The sequence below is a fragment of the Prunus dulcis genome, chromosome 4, assembly GCF_902201215.1.
Source record: "Prunus dulcis chromosome 4, ALMONDv2, whole genome shotgun sequence".
Lineage (NCBI taxonomy): Eukaryota > Viridiplantae > Streptophyta > Magnoliopsida > Rosales > Rosaceae > Prunus > Prunus dulcis.
In genome coordinates this window covers 404,369-420,053 of record NC_047653.1, presented here as the reverse complement: position 1 = coordinate 420,053, position 15,685 = coordinate 404,369, and the positions used below count along the sequence as shown (strand labels likewise).

Genomic DNA, 15,685 nt, shown 5'->3' with positions numbered 1-15,685 from the left:
AACTTAGGGTTAAAGAAGTTAAACAAACATTTCAATTTTTTTGGTCGATGGAACTTTGTGGAGCTGGAAGAATAATATGTTTAATAATAAATAGACAATATTGAAAGGCAGGCAGGCTTTCAACTATGTTATTACCTACTACATGGCATGGCCCAAAAATATGATTTTAGAGATTAAAAAAAATTGTTTGAGAGTACATTGAAGAGAACATATATCAGAGGACTAAAGAGACTTGTATTGCTTGACTCAAGAAGATTCAACATTCTTGCTTTGCTTTTCCTTTGAAGAAAATGGCTTGGGTCTAAAGCCTTTCTGAAGCAACTTCTCAACCTCCTCAAATTGCATCCCTTTGGTTTCAGGAACCAGCAAGTAAATGGCTACAAGTCCAAAGACAGAAATGCCAGCAAAGAGGAGGAAGGTGCCAGCAGAACCCAGAGCATGAGTCAGGGTCAAGAAGGTCTCACTCACAATGAGATTGGCACTCCAATTTGCAACTGCAGCCATTCCTCCACATGTGCCTCTGTATCTCAGTGGGTATATTTCTGAGTTGACAATCCAGGGTACAGTTCCCATTCCTGGTGCATAGATAATGATATACAATCCCAATAGAATCACTGCAAAGAACCCAACTTTGCTTGGACAACCGTTGCTGTACCATACACGATGTTCTTGGCGACACGAACTCCTGATATCATCGTTAAGAGCCAAGCAAGCTCCCGGGGCATACTGACAATTGCAACAAGGGAAAAGCAATCAGAATTTATTAGATCATAAGTATCTGACAAGGCAACTTGAGAAGAAGGCCAAAGTAAATGAGGTGAACTTACATTGACTTTGTTAGCACAGAAACCACAGTCTGCTTTCAAACATGTCATGCAGTTCCATGATCCAGGATTAGAAGCAGACCCATAAGCTGAACATGTAGAGTTTTTACCAAAGTGAGTGGATTCCAAGTTACTAATATGTGGAGCATGAGATGCTGCCTGGAAAAACACTCCAGATAACACCACCAGGCAAGTGATAATCCCAATCATAGAAACAATCATCAGCCTTCTCCTCCCATATCTATCCACAAAGCACATGCTGATAACGGTGCCAACCACGTTGAGGCCAGAAGTGATAAGAGAGAGTGCTAAAGCCGTCTGGTTCGATGCAAATCCAGCAAACTGAACGATTGTTGGGCTGTAATACATAACTGTATTAATACCCACAAATTGCTGAGCCACTTGAACAGTAATGCCTGCGTACAGTCCTCTTCGAACCACAGGGTTGCTCAAAGCACCCTTTACTTTTGTTATCATGCCATCCCCAGCATCTCCTTCCTCAGCCTTTTCAGCTTGGACAGATTCATGCAAGGCTTTCATTTCGGCCTCAACCTCTTCGGCAGGATAAATTTTCTCTAAGATGGCCCTCGCCTCATCTCCCTTATTCTGTTTAACACAAACAAAACAAAACTGAGTATGGCAGTATACACATAATCAAGTAATTATGTATGAAAAGTAAAAAACTAATGCTACAATCAGACCAATCTCAATCAAGAAGAAAGATCTAAGTTTAGCGAGTTTGTTTGCCTTATGTCAACCTTAAAACATATTTAAGATATTTCAATATGCTTGAATAACTATGACAATGATCATGCACATAATATAGTTAAGATGAGAGTTTGATAAATGGTCACCTGTCTGTAGAGCCATCGGGGAGACTCTGGAAGTGACAACATCAGTACAAATTGAACCAAAGCAGGAACTCCTGCTACACCAAACATCCAGCGCCAGGTTCCAGGAGCCTGAAGCAAATTAATTTCACAACAATTAATTAAGTTGAAATTGATATAATTGATTTCTTATTGTTCAAAATTGTTGTCTTTGTGACATATCCAATTGAACTGAAGCTTCAAATGTAATAGGTACCCTGGTGAAGGCGAGATTGATGAGGTAGGACAAGAATTGTCCTCCTGTAATTAGAAAACCATTTGTACTGACTAGAGCTCCTCTGATTCTAGCAGGAGAGGCTTCTGATATGTAGAGCGGTGAGGTCATGGAAGCCATTCCAACTCCCAAGCCAACCAGAATTCTCCCAATTATGATCACCCACGGAGCTGGAGCGACAGCCATAACTATTGCACCAATGAAGAACACAAAGTCTGCAGCTAGAATTGACTTCTTCCGGCCAAAGGCGTCGTTCATCCATCCACCAATTGCAGCACCAAAGATGGCCCCTGCAATAGCCATACTCACTATGGTTTCCTACAAATTAATGTCAATGAACAATACCACAAAGTTAGCTGAGACATACATAAAATATGAGCTTAATCAATTACACTGATTAACATGAACAAAACAGTGGAAATGTTATAACTCACCTGCAGCCATGTTTTCTTGTCAACCTCGGGAAAGTCCTCACGAATGTATAGTAAAGCCCCAGAAATCACACCTACAGTACTCCAACAACACAGATAGAATTAGAAAATAGTTACATGGATCCTGCGTAGAATTTTGTCCTTTGAATATGAACTAAATTAATTGTTGGTTTGGATAATTGTGGTTTTAGAAGAGATTTAAGTAAGGAAGCACCTGTATCGTATCCGAAAAGGAGGCCTCCAATGCCAGCAGAGAGAGCAAGACGCATAATGTAAGGCGTCTTCCATGTTGTCCTCCAACACTCTGTGAACTCTGTCTTCCTAGCGGGCGGGTGTCCTCCCTCCATATCATGCACTATTTCTTCCAAGTAAACTCACTCTAACCCTGAAATTAAAAAATCAACTGCTATCAATCTTTTGAATTTTGAGGCAGCCAATTCACATTGCACCCAATACCATAAATAAAAGAAAATAAAGAAAAATATATGTTCTTTATGGGCAAACAATTCAAATGAATTCAATCTCAAAATTAAAAAATTAATGACAAATCAAATCAAATCCTTTGTTATGATAAAAAAAAGAAGAAGGTATAAAGTCCTAATCCCATATCAAAACGTAGAGGGAAATTATGAATTTGATAATCTTCTTCTTTTAAAACACCTTCCTACTGCAAGAAAGATTGGTTCCAAAACACATGCATATATGAAAGAAGCCATGGTTCGCCATTCTTTGGTTGTTTACCTTCCTTCTTCTACCATTGGACCCTTACCCCAGAGAAAGAAAAACCATACGAACAAGAGCAATGCTGTAAAACAAAAACCATTACCTTGCTATGCCTTATGGATTGAAGCTCTTCCCTTCTGTTCTTCTGCCGCCTAGTTTTAGATTAGAGTTGGGTTTTTTCTGTACTTTGAATTTTGATGATGATGATGGTCAACTTTTATCTAATTATGTAAAATATTTTTGTGAGGGATGGGTGATATATATATATTTATTATGATTGATTTTGAAATATAAAAGCGTAACTGTTTCCTCTTTATTAATTAAATTGCTGAGAGTTTCTGTAGAAGTAGAACAGAGACTACATTTAAAGAGGAGAGACCACCCGTGGTGTTTGAGTGCGTGAGTGAGTGAAATTAGTTGCAGAAAAGGATTCTACTGGATAAAGGAAGAAAACGGTCAACACAAACCCAATGACAAAACACAACCAATGACAAAATCAGATTTGTTTGCATTTAATCTATCAACGTAATCTTAGGCGGTTTTGTCGTTTTCTTCTTCTTTTTTTCTCTTGGTTGCATTACAGGTATCTTCTGTTCTTTTGCAGACGGAATTTTTTTGAAAAATCTTTGGCCTTTGGAAACCCAATAAACAAAGATTATATTTGCAAAAAACCCACTCAAACAAAACTCATGCAACGTTCCCCTGCTTCACTAAAACCATGTGCGCGAGCGCTACAGCCTACAGGATATTTTGAAGAAACAAGATAGGCTAGGCTGATGCTTGAACACGAAACTAGTAATAAATCTTACCTCTATGCTGATGATCTTAGGTTGAAGAAACAGATGTCTTATCTTTCTATGGTTGCTAATTACCCAAAACACTATTAAATATACAGCATCCCTGATTTCGATTTAATTTCAGAATGGAAATGGAAATAACATTAGCATTGGCAACAAGGATAAAACAAATTAAAATATTTCACCCTATATGGTAATGCGTGCTCGTGAAGTAGACCTTCCTATCGTAGTATCTAACGTATTAGTGCACGTTTCTATTGTTGAATTTAGAACACAAATAGAAACCATGTTCCTAAGATTGGATAGGATTCACACCCAAGATTGAATTGTAATGGATAACATTACATCGGAGAGAAAAATCACTTATTTCAATGATTTGTTTGGTGCTACACATAATTAAGCGGGATTTTATGTATCAAGAAATATTAGGAATCAGAACAAAGATTAGGAGTAATGACTGATTTCAATCTTATCTAGATGCAGTCAAATTAGGTTATCAAGAAATGTTAGACTCATTCACTCTCTGTTTTCTTACGTGCACTTAAATTCTGCCAATTAGATAATACATTGAATCACGCAATTCCTCCATGGCTACAAGCCAAGGTAACAAAAATTTACAAACCATTACACAAGACATTATTATGAAATCCACCACACTTACTATGAACAATTTATTTTTCTTGTATGTAAATATTAATAGAACATTTACATACATGATCATTCAATTCGAATTCCTGGTTTTTCACATGTTTTCACATGTCCTATTATAATTATTATCTATCACAATATGACAATTAATACTACCGTATTATACTATAATTTCTCGATTTGGCCTCGAATTGGGCCTCACTCTGTACTTTCCCATTCAACCCTAGGTCATCCGCAAATCCCCTTTATCTTGGCCCATGCATTGATAGTTTCTTTATAACTGTTTTACCGTTACTGTTTTCACGTTGGAAGTGAATTTCTTAGCTAGACGAAAAACCCCTCACATCTTTGAACATATTCCGAAATTACCTTTGATATCGCCCTCATCCCCCTCATTTGTCCGATGTGTGCTTCTGACGCTCCCTGTGCACTTTTATCCTCTCACCTCTCTCCGCTGGCCCTTCCCCCTCCTATCACCGCCGTTTGCCACCGATCTCCACCGTTGATTACCCTTCATCACAACACCCACGGTCTCTCTCTCTCTCTCTCTCTCTCTCTCTCTCTCTCTTTTGAAACCTTGTAAATTTGAGATTTGTATTCCTTACGAGTTACGGCTCTTTTCGATCTCCAAATTTCGATTTGTTTATTTTTGAAATGTTCGATATCATTGTCATCGTTATCGTTTGTTTTGTTGTGCTTATTGGGTAGATAATGAAAAATGTTTGAATGGATCGGGTTGTGGCAGGTTTGGACACGTCCAAGCTATTGATCCATTATTGACCCCGCAATCTGGTAATTTGTGGATTTAAAATTCCTAATTTCTCTGTTTCATGCATATTAATACCAAGAAACATAATGTTTACGTCTACAAGTTATTATTTTCAATAGGATCGGGATTGCTCGGCGAATATGACGACGAGTGAATGTTACTGGGTTGGTTTGTTAGCCTGCCCCAGTATGGCATTCATTTGGGTAAAAGCCATGATTTTTTTTCCCTCTGACTTTTTAGCTATATTTGAGAATTAAAGAGTCTGAGTTACAGTGACCATGTTGTTTTTTAAAATTGTGTACTCTTATTTTCACCCCTAAAAAGGAAAACTATGTAAGCTTATCCCCCCCTTTGGAACAGTCCACCAACTTCTCAGAGCTTGGCGTTGTTTTTGGTGATTAGCAATTTATTGTTATTGCTTAGCAATTTGAGACATGTGGGGCTTTTTAAAATGGAAGTGTGAATAAGGATGATTCAGTTTAGCTCTTTCTCAGGGAGTAGTTGATCAATCTGGTTTTAATTAGCATCCCCTTTTATTTTCTTGACTTGGAAGACTAGCATAAAGTAGTTTACTTCACGAGTTAGGTTCTTTTAGTGATTAATGGTGAGGTTTGCAATATAAAGTTTATATTCTGAATAATGCAGCCATGTGACCTTTGACACGATAATGTTTAACATTTGAGACTTTAAGAAATCTCAAATTTCATGTTGTTTCAGCATCATTGTCTCATGGTGCAATCTCTTACAAGAATAACTGAATTAGCTAATCATCATTGCCTCTGATTTCTAGGTTTCAGCCTTAAAGCACTGAGTGGGAGGGAAAGCTGGAGTCGGAGGAGGCCAAAATTACGGTCAAAGAAGGCATTGAGGTATTACATATAGCCCATGCGAGGGTAAAATGTTCTGGAGCATGCATACATGTGTAGACTGCAAGCACAAAGGCAGTTGCATACCGATCTCTCTCTCTCTCTCTCTCTCTCTCTCTCTCTCTCTCTCTCTCTCTCTCTCTCTCATGTTTAAATTATTTTGCTTTTACACCTTATGCTTTGGTTCCCAGTCCCCTAGAGAAAATAATAGTTGTAACAATCTTGACAGGGGAATAATTTGCCTTTAACATTTCACATCCAATTCATGATTAGAAGTCTGTAATACGTGATGCTTTCTTGATGCTGCAGGGTTTGGCACTTTTTTTATGTAGGGCTAGATTGTAATTTGAAATGGAGAAAGCTATCCAGATAGATTTACATCTGTAGAAGGAATCTAAGAGGAGGCAGGGAGGGTACTATCTTTAATCCTACCTTAGCTTTGTAAGGTAGGTAGCCTCAAATTCTGTTATTGCTGGAAAGCTTTTTTGCTTTATATACCTTCCCTGCCTTACACATTTCCTCAGGCAACTGTTTTATTTTTGTACAGAGAATCATTTCTGCAGTTTGAACGGGGTAAAGTAGATATTTTGTAGGTTATTAGTCGCTTGAAGATCCATCCAGGCTACTCACTATTAATATGGTCCATTAGCTCAACAAATCTGTACACTTTGGGCAATGGCTTTTTATTCGGAGGAGGAAAAGACTGAGGATTATCTGTTCAAGATTGTTTTAATTGGTGATTCAGCGGTCGGAAAATCTAATTTGCTTGCAAGATTTGCTAGAGATGAGTTCTACCCAAATTCAAAGTCAACTATAGGAGTAGAGTTCCAAACCCAAAAGATGGATATCAATGGTAAAGAAATCAAAGCACAGATCTGGGATACAGCTGGTCAAGAGCGGTTCAGGGCTGTTACATCCGCATATTATAGAGGTGCTGTTGGAGCTCTTTTGGTGTATGATATCAGTAGACGCCAGACATTTGATAGCATTGGCAGATGGCTTAATGAACTCCACAGTAAGTCATTCGACAGTGTCCCTTGTTTTTCACTTAATAGCTTTCTCCCAATACATATTTCTTCTGGTTCTCCACAGTAAGTTCTTATCAACATAATGCAATACTTAGTTTGCCTTCTAGGTAACCTTAATTGGGAATCCCACATGCCAACAGATGATTTGTATGAACTATTAGCCTTTAAAATCTTAGATACATTGAGGAAATGGTGGTGATGCTTTATGCCCTAGGGCTTTGCATAGAGAAGGTGTGAGTATCCTTAAAAAAATTGGATGATGAATGTTTCATCCTCACCGTGTATATCTGCTGGGAATGTCTTATTGTACACGCTCAAACTATATTTTAATGGTTCACTTTTACATTCTTCGCCAAATACTCTTTAGTGGACTATTTTGAATGAGGTAATGGCTATTAGTTGTGAATACAATATCCCTGTCAATTTGTTATTCCTGTACCCCTGTGGCTTCAAAAGATTCCTAGCATTTATCCTTAATTAATGTGATGGACTGAGGATTGATCAGGTGGATATACTGTTGAACAGCTCACTCCGACATGAATGTAGTTACAATACTTATTGGTAACAAGTCTGATCTCAAGGATGCCAGGGAGGTACCTACTTCTGAAGGCAAGGCGTTGGCAGAAGCACAGGGTTTGTTTTTCATGGAAACATCTGCTCTTGATTCATCCAACGTTGTCGCCGCCTTTCAGATGGTTGTGAAAGAGATCTACAACATACTAAGCCGAAAAGTTATGATATCTCAGGAGCTCAAGAAACAGGACCCTAGCTGGGTGGGGAATGGGAAGACGGTAGTTTTACAGGGAGATGGGAACCAAGAAGACGCAGCTGCTGAGCCTAAAAAAGGTGGGTGCTGCTCATCTTAGGGATACACAACACATGAGGGTCTGGACGGATTTTTTTGGCGGGTCCCAAGTAGCCTCTTTTAATTTTCAATTCAAGTTCCTTGCCTTCCTTCTTCTCCCTGTGATCTAATTTCTTGAATTTGTTTAAATGTTCATTCAAGAAACATGTTTTCACTCAATCTGGTTGAAGAAAAGAAAATTGAGGTAGAAGATGTAAATGACCCGAAAGGTGGATTAGAAAGCTTATACAATGTTCAAAATTCAGTAATTTATGCACTGCACTTCTCAGCCATTTTCTTTGTTTTCATTTATTGGTTCCTTATTTTTAATACAATATATGAACTCGTTCATCTGCCTTTTACTTTTCTAGGTTTGTTATCTTATTTTCCTTTTCTTGTGATTTCTTGGAAGAACTTTCAGTCAGTGGACTGGTGTGCAGAGGGGCTAAGTTTATGTGATTTGACTCTCATATGCCTTTCTTACTCTGGTCAATTTCATGTACTGCATTGGTGAAGATGACGATGCATATATTTCTCTGGATAATTGCCTATAACTTATAAGAGCCACAATTGATCAACAAATGAAAATAAGAGCTGCTAGCAAAACTCAATGAGCTTTGGAGGACTTGGAAAAATCAGTCCCCATCCCAACCCATTTTCCCAAACAGAAAATGAGAAAATTTGCCTCGTGGTTAATTAGATGGATGAAATAATTAGGATGACAAAAATGCCCCCAAATTATGACGTGGCAATATTTTTATTGCCTCCTATCCTACTACCTCCGAACGCCCACAACACCATTTCACTCTTTACACGGAGAGAGCGCGAATTGAAGGATCAGGTTTGTGTCTTTTTGACTGCGAAATCGATTTGGGAATTAGGGCTCGGCCCATAAAAAAAAATTGAAAATCATGGGGCGGCTGTTTATAGAGACGCTGAGTGGGCCAAGGATCTTCAAGTGCAGGTATTGCAAGGTGGACTCTGCTTCCCGCGACGACGTCGTTTCCAAGGAGTTTCAGGGCCGTTATGGCAGAGCCTATCTCTTCAGGAATGTGTAAGCCATCCAATTCGACCCTCATTTCCTGTACCACTTCGTGGTTCTCGCTTTGGTTCGAATTGGATTACATTGATAACATTGCTAATTTTGGTGGAAGCATAAATGTTATTTCATTATTTCAAAATAATGGCCCAGTAAAATCTTGTGCGTAAAAATGTTGACTTGATGTTGAGTCTTACCGATGTGTTTATGCTATGATATGATTTGGGTTTGTTACTTGTTCTGATCGTTGAGCATTCTTTTTTCAGGGTAAATATATCTCTTGGGCCTATTGAAGAGAGGCAACTCATTAGCGGATTGCATACAGTGAACGACGTATATTGTAGCTCTTGCCAGCAAATTCTGGGCTGGAAATATGTGAGTTCTAAAGCCTGTTGTGATTTTTAATTTAGGTTCCATGTTTATGCATGATCCGCGATCCATTTTCTAAGACAACTTAATGGAAGGATTCACAAGCTTGTCTACTTAAATCTAATGTAATATGAAAATGCTATTCTCTTCAGCACTCTCACATCGAGTGGGTCTTGCTAAATTGGCATCTTTGGCTGTCGTGATGATGCTACACATGGACCTTGTTCATGCTCCGCTTAAATGATTAAGCATGGATTTTAAACTGATCAGCGGCTGTTAAACTTGTAGGATCCTGCTATGAAGTAATCATTTATAAAAAAAAAACCTTGCAATAACAGCTTTTTTGATCAATTTAGTGGTGGCTGCTTCTCCTTGTGTTGTGTGATTACTAATTTCATTAATGGGGTGTGGTCTAGATTTTAGACTAGTGGTGGACTCAAGGGGGATGGTCTATTTTTATGATGTGCTTAATTAGAGTAGCCCCATCTATTTCAAACTTCACTTTAGATTTCAGTTTATTTTCCGGTACTCTCTGATCATGTGGTCCAATTTTATGTTTGGAAATCTCTTAGCCACTTATGAAGATTATAGTGTGCAAGTTCTGGTTTAAACTAACTGCTTTTGATTTTCATAATCCTAGGACAAGGCTTATGAGCCAAGCCAAAAGTATAAAGAAGGAATGTACATCCTGGAGAGGGAACGGATGCTGAAGGAGGGTTGGTGATGCTTGGACAGGAAACATTTGCGAGAATAGACCAAAAGCCATCTCTTTGCAATACTATACACTTTCTGTAAGTAAACAGTGTTCATCCAGATTGCAGCTGGTGCAACTTTAGGATAAGACCTTTTTGATTCTGAGCACCAAACGGCAATAATAGTGTTCTGTTTATTGGATTTCTTGTGTCTTTGAAATAGCTTCATCAAAAGATTATGGAATTGTGTCATGGTTTGGCACATGTGGTGGTTTCATGTTAATGCTTGCTTTCTGTAAAAGACAAAGTAAGCGGCCGTCATGAAATGATTATGGAATTGTGTCATGGTTTGGCACATCATGTGGTTTCATGTTAATGCTTGCTTTCTGTAAAAGAGACAGGAAGCGGCCGATAATCTTGAGATGAAATAAAGTTGAAGGCTAAAATTCTTATTGATTTTTTTTGGTCGATCAATATTTTTATTGATTGATCCTATACATCAACCAATACACTTGTTTCACCATCTGAAATAAATGGTTATGTTGTATCAGTAACTGCATTTTTGGTGCTGTCTTCCTGAGCTAAGCTTTTTGAAGGTGATTTGAAAGCTCGAAGAGGCGATAGCTTGAAATGGCGTTATATGTGGCCTGTTAAGACATTGAAAGTAACCCAATGAAGAGAATTGTTGGATCAGAAACCAAGCAGTTCCTAGTCCTAAATTCCTAATCTAATAGAGTGAAAATGATATATCTTCTTCACACGGTAATTTTTTGTTGTTCTTTGTTGGAGGAAAAAACCTACCGTTGGTGAGAGTAATTTAAAACCTCGAATCGAACGGAATCAAATTGCTGGACAATTGTCAAATGCGGACCATGACCATTGCGATTTGAATTAACAACCAATTAAACGTGACACATTTGCCAACTGGGGTCCACCGTCCACAGCCTTGACAATAAAATGTGGCAAAAATTGTTTGTTTTTCTCAAAATAAAATCAAAATAAGCAGAACCCTTTAAACCCTTGTCTCTCTCCCCGGCCTTCTCTCCCGACCAAAGTAGATGTTAGCTATTTCAAGAATGAAGGCCCTCATCTCCGCCACAACGTTCTCAACCTACTCTGTTCCTCACATCTCCAAGACCACACCTTTGGCCCTTTCATCTTTAGCCTCTAAGTCCTTTTCATTCAACCCACCAACCCTTTTCCAGAACCCCAATCTTCTCCTCCCAAAACCCAATCTTTTTTTGCCCAAAACCTGCATTTCTTCAGTTCAGAACCGATGTATGCAAATGGAGACGGCTTCTCGCCAACGATCCGGTGAGATTCACGTGATCGTCGGCCCAATGTTCGCCGGCAAGACCACGACGCTTCTTCGTAAAGTTCAATCCGAGAGAGGCGATGGCAGGTTTGACTCTCCACTGATTTTGTTTTGTTTTGTTTTTGTTTTTTTTGAAGTCTGGAATTTTAAGTGACTCTCCATTTTTTGGTGGATCATGGATGTTACTGTTTTGTGCCGAAGATAAATCACTAATTGACTATTGAAGTGGCTATTAAGATTTTGAATGTTCGGATATTTGTAGTACATGAAATTTTGAAGTTCTTCAGTTTTATACTTCATGCGAGTTGTTTCTTTAATGCCAAGCCGAATCATTGGGTTTAATATGGAATTGGGCTTACTTTCTTTGTTGAATTTTAAAAGGTTTGCATGCGTATGTGCATCTTATATGTACAGTTATAGTTACATATTACATACTAGTGTGGAACTTGTTATTTACACTGACTGATGAGTGATGGTGCTTATGTTACCTAGGGTCTGAATGTCCACGTGTAGATTGATTGATTGATTTATGTAGGACTAGTGATGTTAATTGTTGCCTTTTTCTGAAACTGAGAATTAAGCAGCTAATTTGGAGCATGTATGCCAAGTTTATGGAAATTCTTTTCCATTGACATACATGTGATTCGGGTGAACTTTCAGTTTCTGTGTCATCATTGTTCAATAGTTGACTTTTACCAATTTATTGGATCCATTGATTGAGTACATAAATCACCAGTAAGAAATTCCAGCTTTCAGGTCAAGCCCCAAAAGCACATCCCAGTGGATAAAACACTGAAGGGACTCTGCTATTCAGGAAGATTGGCAGAAGCCGTTGGGCTGTTGTGCCATACAGGGTTACAGGTAGACCCAGACACCTATGCTCTTCTATTGCAAGAATGTATATTTAGGAAAGAGTATAAGAAGGGGAAAATAATTCATGCACAAATGATCGTTGTGGGGTTTGTTCTCAATGAATATTTGAAGACCAAGTTGTTGATCTTGTATGCAAAATCAGGAAATTTAGGAACTGCCCACATTTTGCTTGATAAGTTGCTTGAGAAAAGCTTGGTTTCATGGAATGCAATAATTGCAGGGTATGTGCAAAAGGGACTGGAAGATGTGGGATTGAGTCTTTATTACAAGATGAGACATAGTGGTTTGATCCCAGACCAATATACCTTTGCATCAGTGTTCAGGGCGTGTGCCTCTTTAGCAACACTGGAGCATGGCAAGCAAGCCCATGGTATCATGATAAAGTGCCAAATTGGAGAAAATGTTGTAGTCAATAGTGCCCTCATGGATATGTACTTCAAATGTAGTGATTTATGTGATGGGCAAAGGGTATTTGATACATGTCAAAATAGGAATGCCATTACCTGGACTGCTTTGATATCCGGTTATGGTCAGCATGGAAGAGTTGTAGAGGTCTTAGATTTTTTTCATAGGATGAAGAGTGAAGGTTTCAGACCAAATTATGTTACTTTTATCTCAGTTCTTTCTGCTTGTAGTCATGGAGGTTTAGTTGATGAGGCTTGGGAATATTTTTCTTCAATGACAAGAGACTATGGAATTCACCCAAGAGCACAGCATTATGCTGCCTTGGTTGACCTTTTAGGACGTGCTGGGCAGTTAGAAGAGGCCTATGAGTTTGTTTCGAACTCACCTTGTAAGGAGCACTCAGTGATGTGGGGTGCTTTTCTTTGGGCTTGTAGAATTCATGGAGACAGAGACTTGTTAAAGCTTGCAGCAAAGAAATACTTCGAATTGGAACCAGAAAATGCTGGAAAGTATGTAGTCTTGTCTAATGCTTATGCCACTTTTGGGTTGTGGGACAATGTTGCTAAGCTTAGGTCTATGATGACGGATTCAGGGATGAGAAAGGAGCCTGCTTATAGCAAAGTAGAGGTTCAAAAAGAGGTCCACTTCTTTCTTAAAGGTGATACATATCACAAACAATCCAAGGAGATTTATGAGATGGTTAAATTGGTTGATTGCTCTCTAAAGGATTCAGGTTATTTTCCTCATTTAAGTGGAAGCTCATTTATGTAATGGAAAAGTGCTTATTTCCTAGGAATGTCTCTCTTTTGCCTGTCTTGTAAAGAACTCGATACATAAGTGCTTCATGCTTGAGATGTCTACTTTGGTCTTGTCTGAAAAACCAATTAAACATGCAGTGATATACTCACAGAAAGTTACCTAATCAGTGTCATAAGTGTGATAGAAATTGCAGTCTTTAGGAAGTTGAAAAGCATGTAAGAGAGAAAATTGTTTATATTCAGTTCATGAGCCCTATGCATGCCAGTAATACATGAAGCTTGCAAGTGTTTTTTCCTTTAGGTTCTTAGTGAGAAGAAGAAAACCGCACAAATGTAGATGATACTTCATAGAATGTATCAACCAAGTTCTTAGTAAATACTTTTCCAAAGCTTCAGCTTGATGACTAGAAGTTGAGAGTTGATGTTTATATACAGTGGTAATACCCGTAGTACTGGACATTAATAACTATCTCTAGGATTGATCTTTACAATCTTGGAGGACTTTCATGATTGTTGGTATGCAGCGCACATCCAAGAGGAGAGTCCATGGGCCAAGTTTTTTCAGGGTCAACTTCCCCATAAGTCATTAATCACAAGATGTAAGCAAAAGAGGTAAAGATATTCACCCTTTCTAGGTTTTTAGTGCTACCTCTGAATGGTGCTTAAATAATGTACATTGAACCTTGTATCCATATACTTCCAAGTTACTGTTAATATTTTCTCGAGATGTAAAGGTTTCTGGTTTGTTTGTAGGCAGAGGGCTAATCTTTTTGAGCTCTTGTTTGAAAATTGTTACATGTCTTACTGGATTCATGCTTATCATTCATTAATTCCTTTGTATAACTCTTTGGCAGAAATGTTGCTATAATTAAATCAAGCAAGGATACAAGATATGGATTAGATTCAATTGTGACGCATGATGGGGTCAAGATGCCGTGTTGGGCGTTAACACATCTATCAGCATTCAAACAAAAGTTGAGCCATGATGCATATGATCAGGTATCGTAGTGCCGGTATTTGATTAGATAGCAATTCTTATATGAAATTATTATAGTTTCACTGTTATCTAGGTGACAAATTGCATAATTTTTCCATGTACAATTTATGTTACTCATAATTACTATGCGGTGGCAGCTAGATGTAATTGGTATTGATGAAGCCCAATTCTTTGACGACCTGTATGATTTCTGTTCTGAAGCCGCTGATCATGATGGTAAAAAAGTAATAGTCGCTGGGCTAGATGGTGACTATTTAAGGTATTATTTCAATTCTCCACGAGTTGAGGTTCTCAAGCTCATTCTTTGACTTTGCAATGAGCAGTTCTTGCCTGTTCCTCGGAAATATTATTCCCTTTTGATTTGATGATCAATTCAAAAATTGATGGCAGGAGGAGCTTTGGTTCTGTGCTAGATATAATTCCTCTTGCTGATTCTGTAACCAAGTTAACATCTCGATGTGAACTTTGTGGGAACCGGGCTTTCTTTACATTAAGAAAGACGGAGGAGATGCAGACTGAGCTTATTGGCGGGGCTGAAGTCTACATGCCTGTCTGCCGGCAGCACTATGTTGGTGGACAAGTAGCCATAGAAGCTGCGAGAGTTGTCCTGGAATCCCGAGTTCAGTGCGGTTCATATGCGTAGTAACTTTTGCCAGTTAGTAGGATATATCTGTATTCTGCAACCTCCTTACATGTCTTATTGGAAAGTTTACACTTTGCTGGATGACCCTTTAGACAACATGTTGATAGGGAATGTTACACGGTATCGATCAAGAATGTATATATTCTTTTCACCAACCAAAGAATGTGCGAAAAAAAAAATTGATATCTTTTGCTTCTCCTGTTAATTCGTTTAAACATGATTGCTGGCAATTCATGCTTCAATTATTATTAATTTTTTCCAATACAGAAAATGCCATCACAGATGAATTTATGCCGGTTGAGATAGTTGTTTTGTTTGACACCGCCATAAAATTTTGAGGCATTCGAAAATGAATAAGCCCTAGAGCTGGAAATCTTTCAATCTCTAAATAGTAATTACATAATGACAGACACTCCGAAACCAGTGGGCTGCGTGTGTACTTCTTAAATATATGCGAATATTTAAATTGTATAAACGCGCAACTATACTATTCTAATATATTAAATATGTTTTACATAATAAGTATAGCCGCGCGGCTATACTTCTAGATATATTCGAAT

At 38.3% G+C, this 15,685-nt stretch overlaps 4 protein-coding genes across 18 annotated transcripts; 3 read left to right on the top strand and 1 right to left on the bottom strand.

The window, feature by feature from the left end:
- Positions 1–75: 75 nt before the first annotated feature.
- On the bottom strand, positions 76–3,538 carry LOC117626753 (inositol transporter 4-like). 2 transcript variants are annotated; one of them, XM_034358581.1, is made up of 7 exons: positions 3,186–3,538; positions 2,574–2,738; positions 2,363–2,433; positions 1,911–2,246; positions 1,679–1,786; positions 828–1,430; positions 76–726 (listed from the first exon to the last, which is right to left on the bottom strand). In XM_034358581.1, exons 2-7 carry the CDS (start codon positions 2,704–2,706, stop codon positions 247–249), a joined length of 1,731 nt encoding a protein of 576 aa, XP_034214472.1. In that variant the 5' UTR covers positions 2,707–2,738; positions 3,186–3,538; the 3' UTR covers positions 76–246. The 2 variants fall into 2 exon arrangements, with proteins under 2 accessions (XP_034214472.1, XP_034214471.1); XM_034358580.1 differs by having other exon boundaries at positions 2,574–2,744; positions 3,186–3,537.
- A 1,316-nt stretch (positions 3,539–4,854) lies between these two features.
- LOC117624417 (ras-related protein RABA5a) lies at positions 4,855–8,327 on the top strand. Of its 13 annotated transcripts, none has more exons than XM_034355638.1 (6): positions 4,855–5,057; positions 5,273–5,319; positions 6,087–6,165; positions 6,472–6,608; positions 6,710–7,177; positions 7,716–8,327. In XM_034355638.1, the coding sequence occupies exons 5-6, from the start codon at positions 6,838–6,840 to the stop codon at positions 8,054–8,056; spliced, it is 681 nt and encodes a 226-aa protein (XP_034211529.1). In that variant the 5' UTR covers positions 4,855–5,057; positions 5,273–5,319; positions 6,087–6,165; positions 6,472–6,608; positions 6,710–6,837; the 3' UTR covers positions 8,057–8,327. The 13 variants fall into 13 exon arrangements, 12 of the variants coding, with proteins under 12 accessions (XP_034211529.1, XP_034211534.1, XP_034211538.1 ...); XR_004585315.1 differs by having other exon boundaries at positions 4,907–5,057; positions 7,696–7,833; XM_034355643.1 differs by having other exon boundaries at positions 4,909–5,057; positions 6,756–7,177; positions 7,716–8,307.
- Positions 8,328–8,476: 149 nt separating this feature from the next.
- LOC117624419 (putative yippee-like protein Os10g0369500) lies at positions 8,477–10,588 on the top strand. The gene is made up of 3 exons (XM_034355650.1): positions 8,477–9,088; positions 9,340–9,448; positions 10,083–10,588. The coding sequence occupies exons 1-3, from the start codon at positions 8,946–8,948 to the stop codon at positions 10,164–10,166; spliced, it is 336 nt and encodes a 111-aa protein (XP_034211541.1). The 5' UTR covers positions 8,477–8,945; the 3' UTR covers positions 10,167–10,588.
- LOC117624416 (thymidine kinase a) lies at positions 10,123–15,330 on the top strand. Of its 2 annotated transcripts, XM_034355635.1 has the most exons (7): positions 10,123–10,233; positions 10,686–11,536; positions 12,199–13,460; positions 14,010–14,097; positions 14,340–14,484; positions 14,620–14,741; positions 14,873–15,330. In XM_034355635.1, exons 2-7 carry the CDS (start codon positions 11,193–11,195, stop codon positions 15,123–15,125), a joined length of 2,214 nt encoding a protein of 737 aa, XP_034211526.1. In that variant the 5' UTR covers positions 10,123–10,233; positions 10,686–11,192; the 3' UTR covers positions 15,126–15,330. The 2 variants fall into 2 exon arrangements, with proteins under 2 accessions (XP_034211526.1, XP_034211528.1); XM_034355637.1 differs by lacking the exons at positions 12,199–13,460; positions 14,010–14,097.
- Positions 15,331–15,685: the final 355 nt, after the last annotated feature.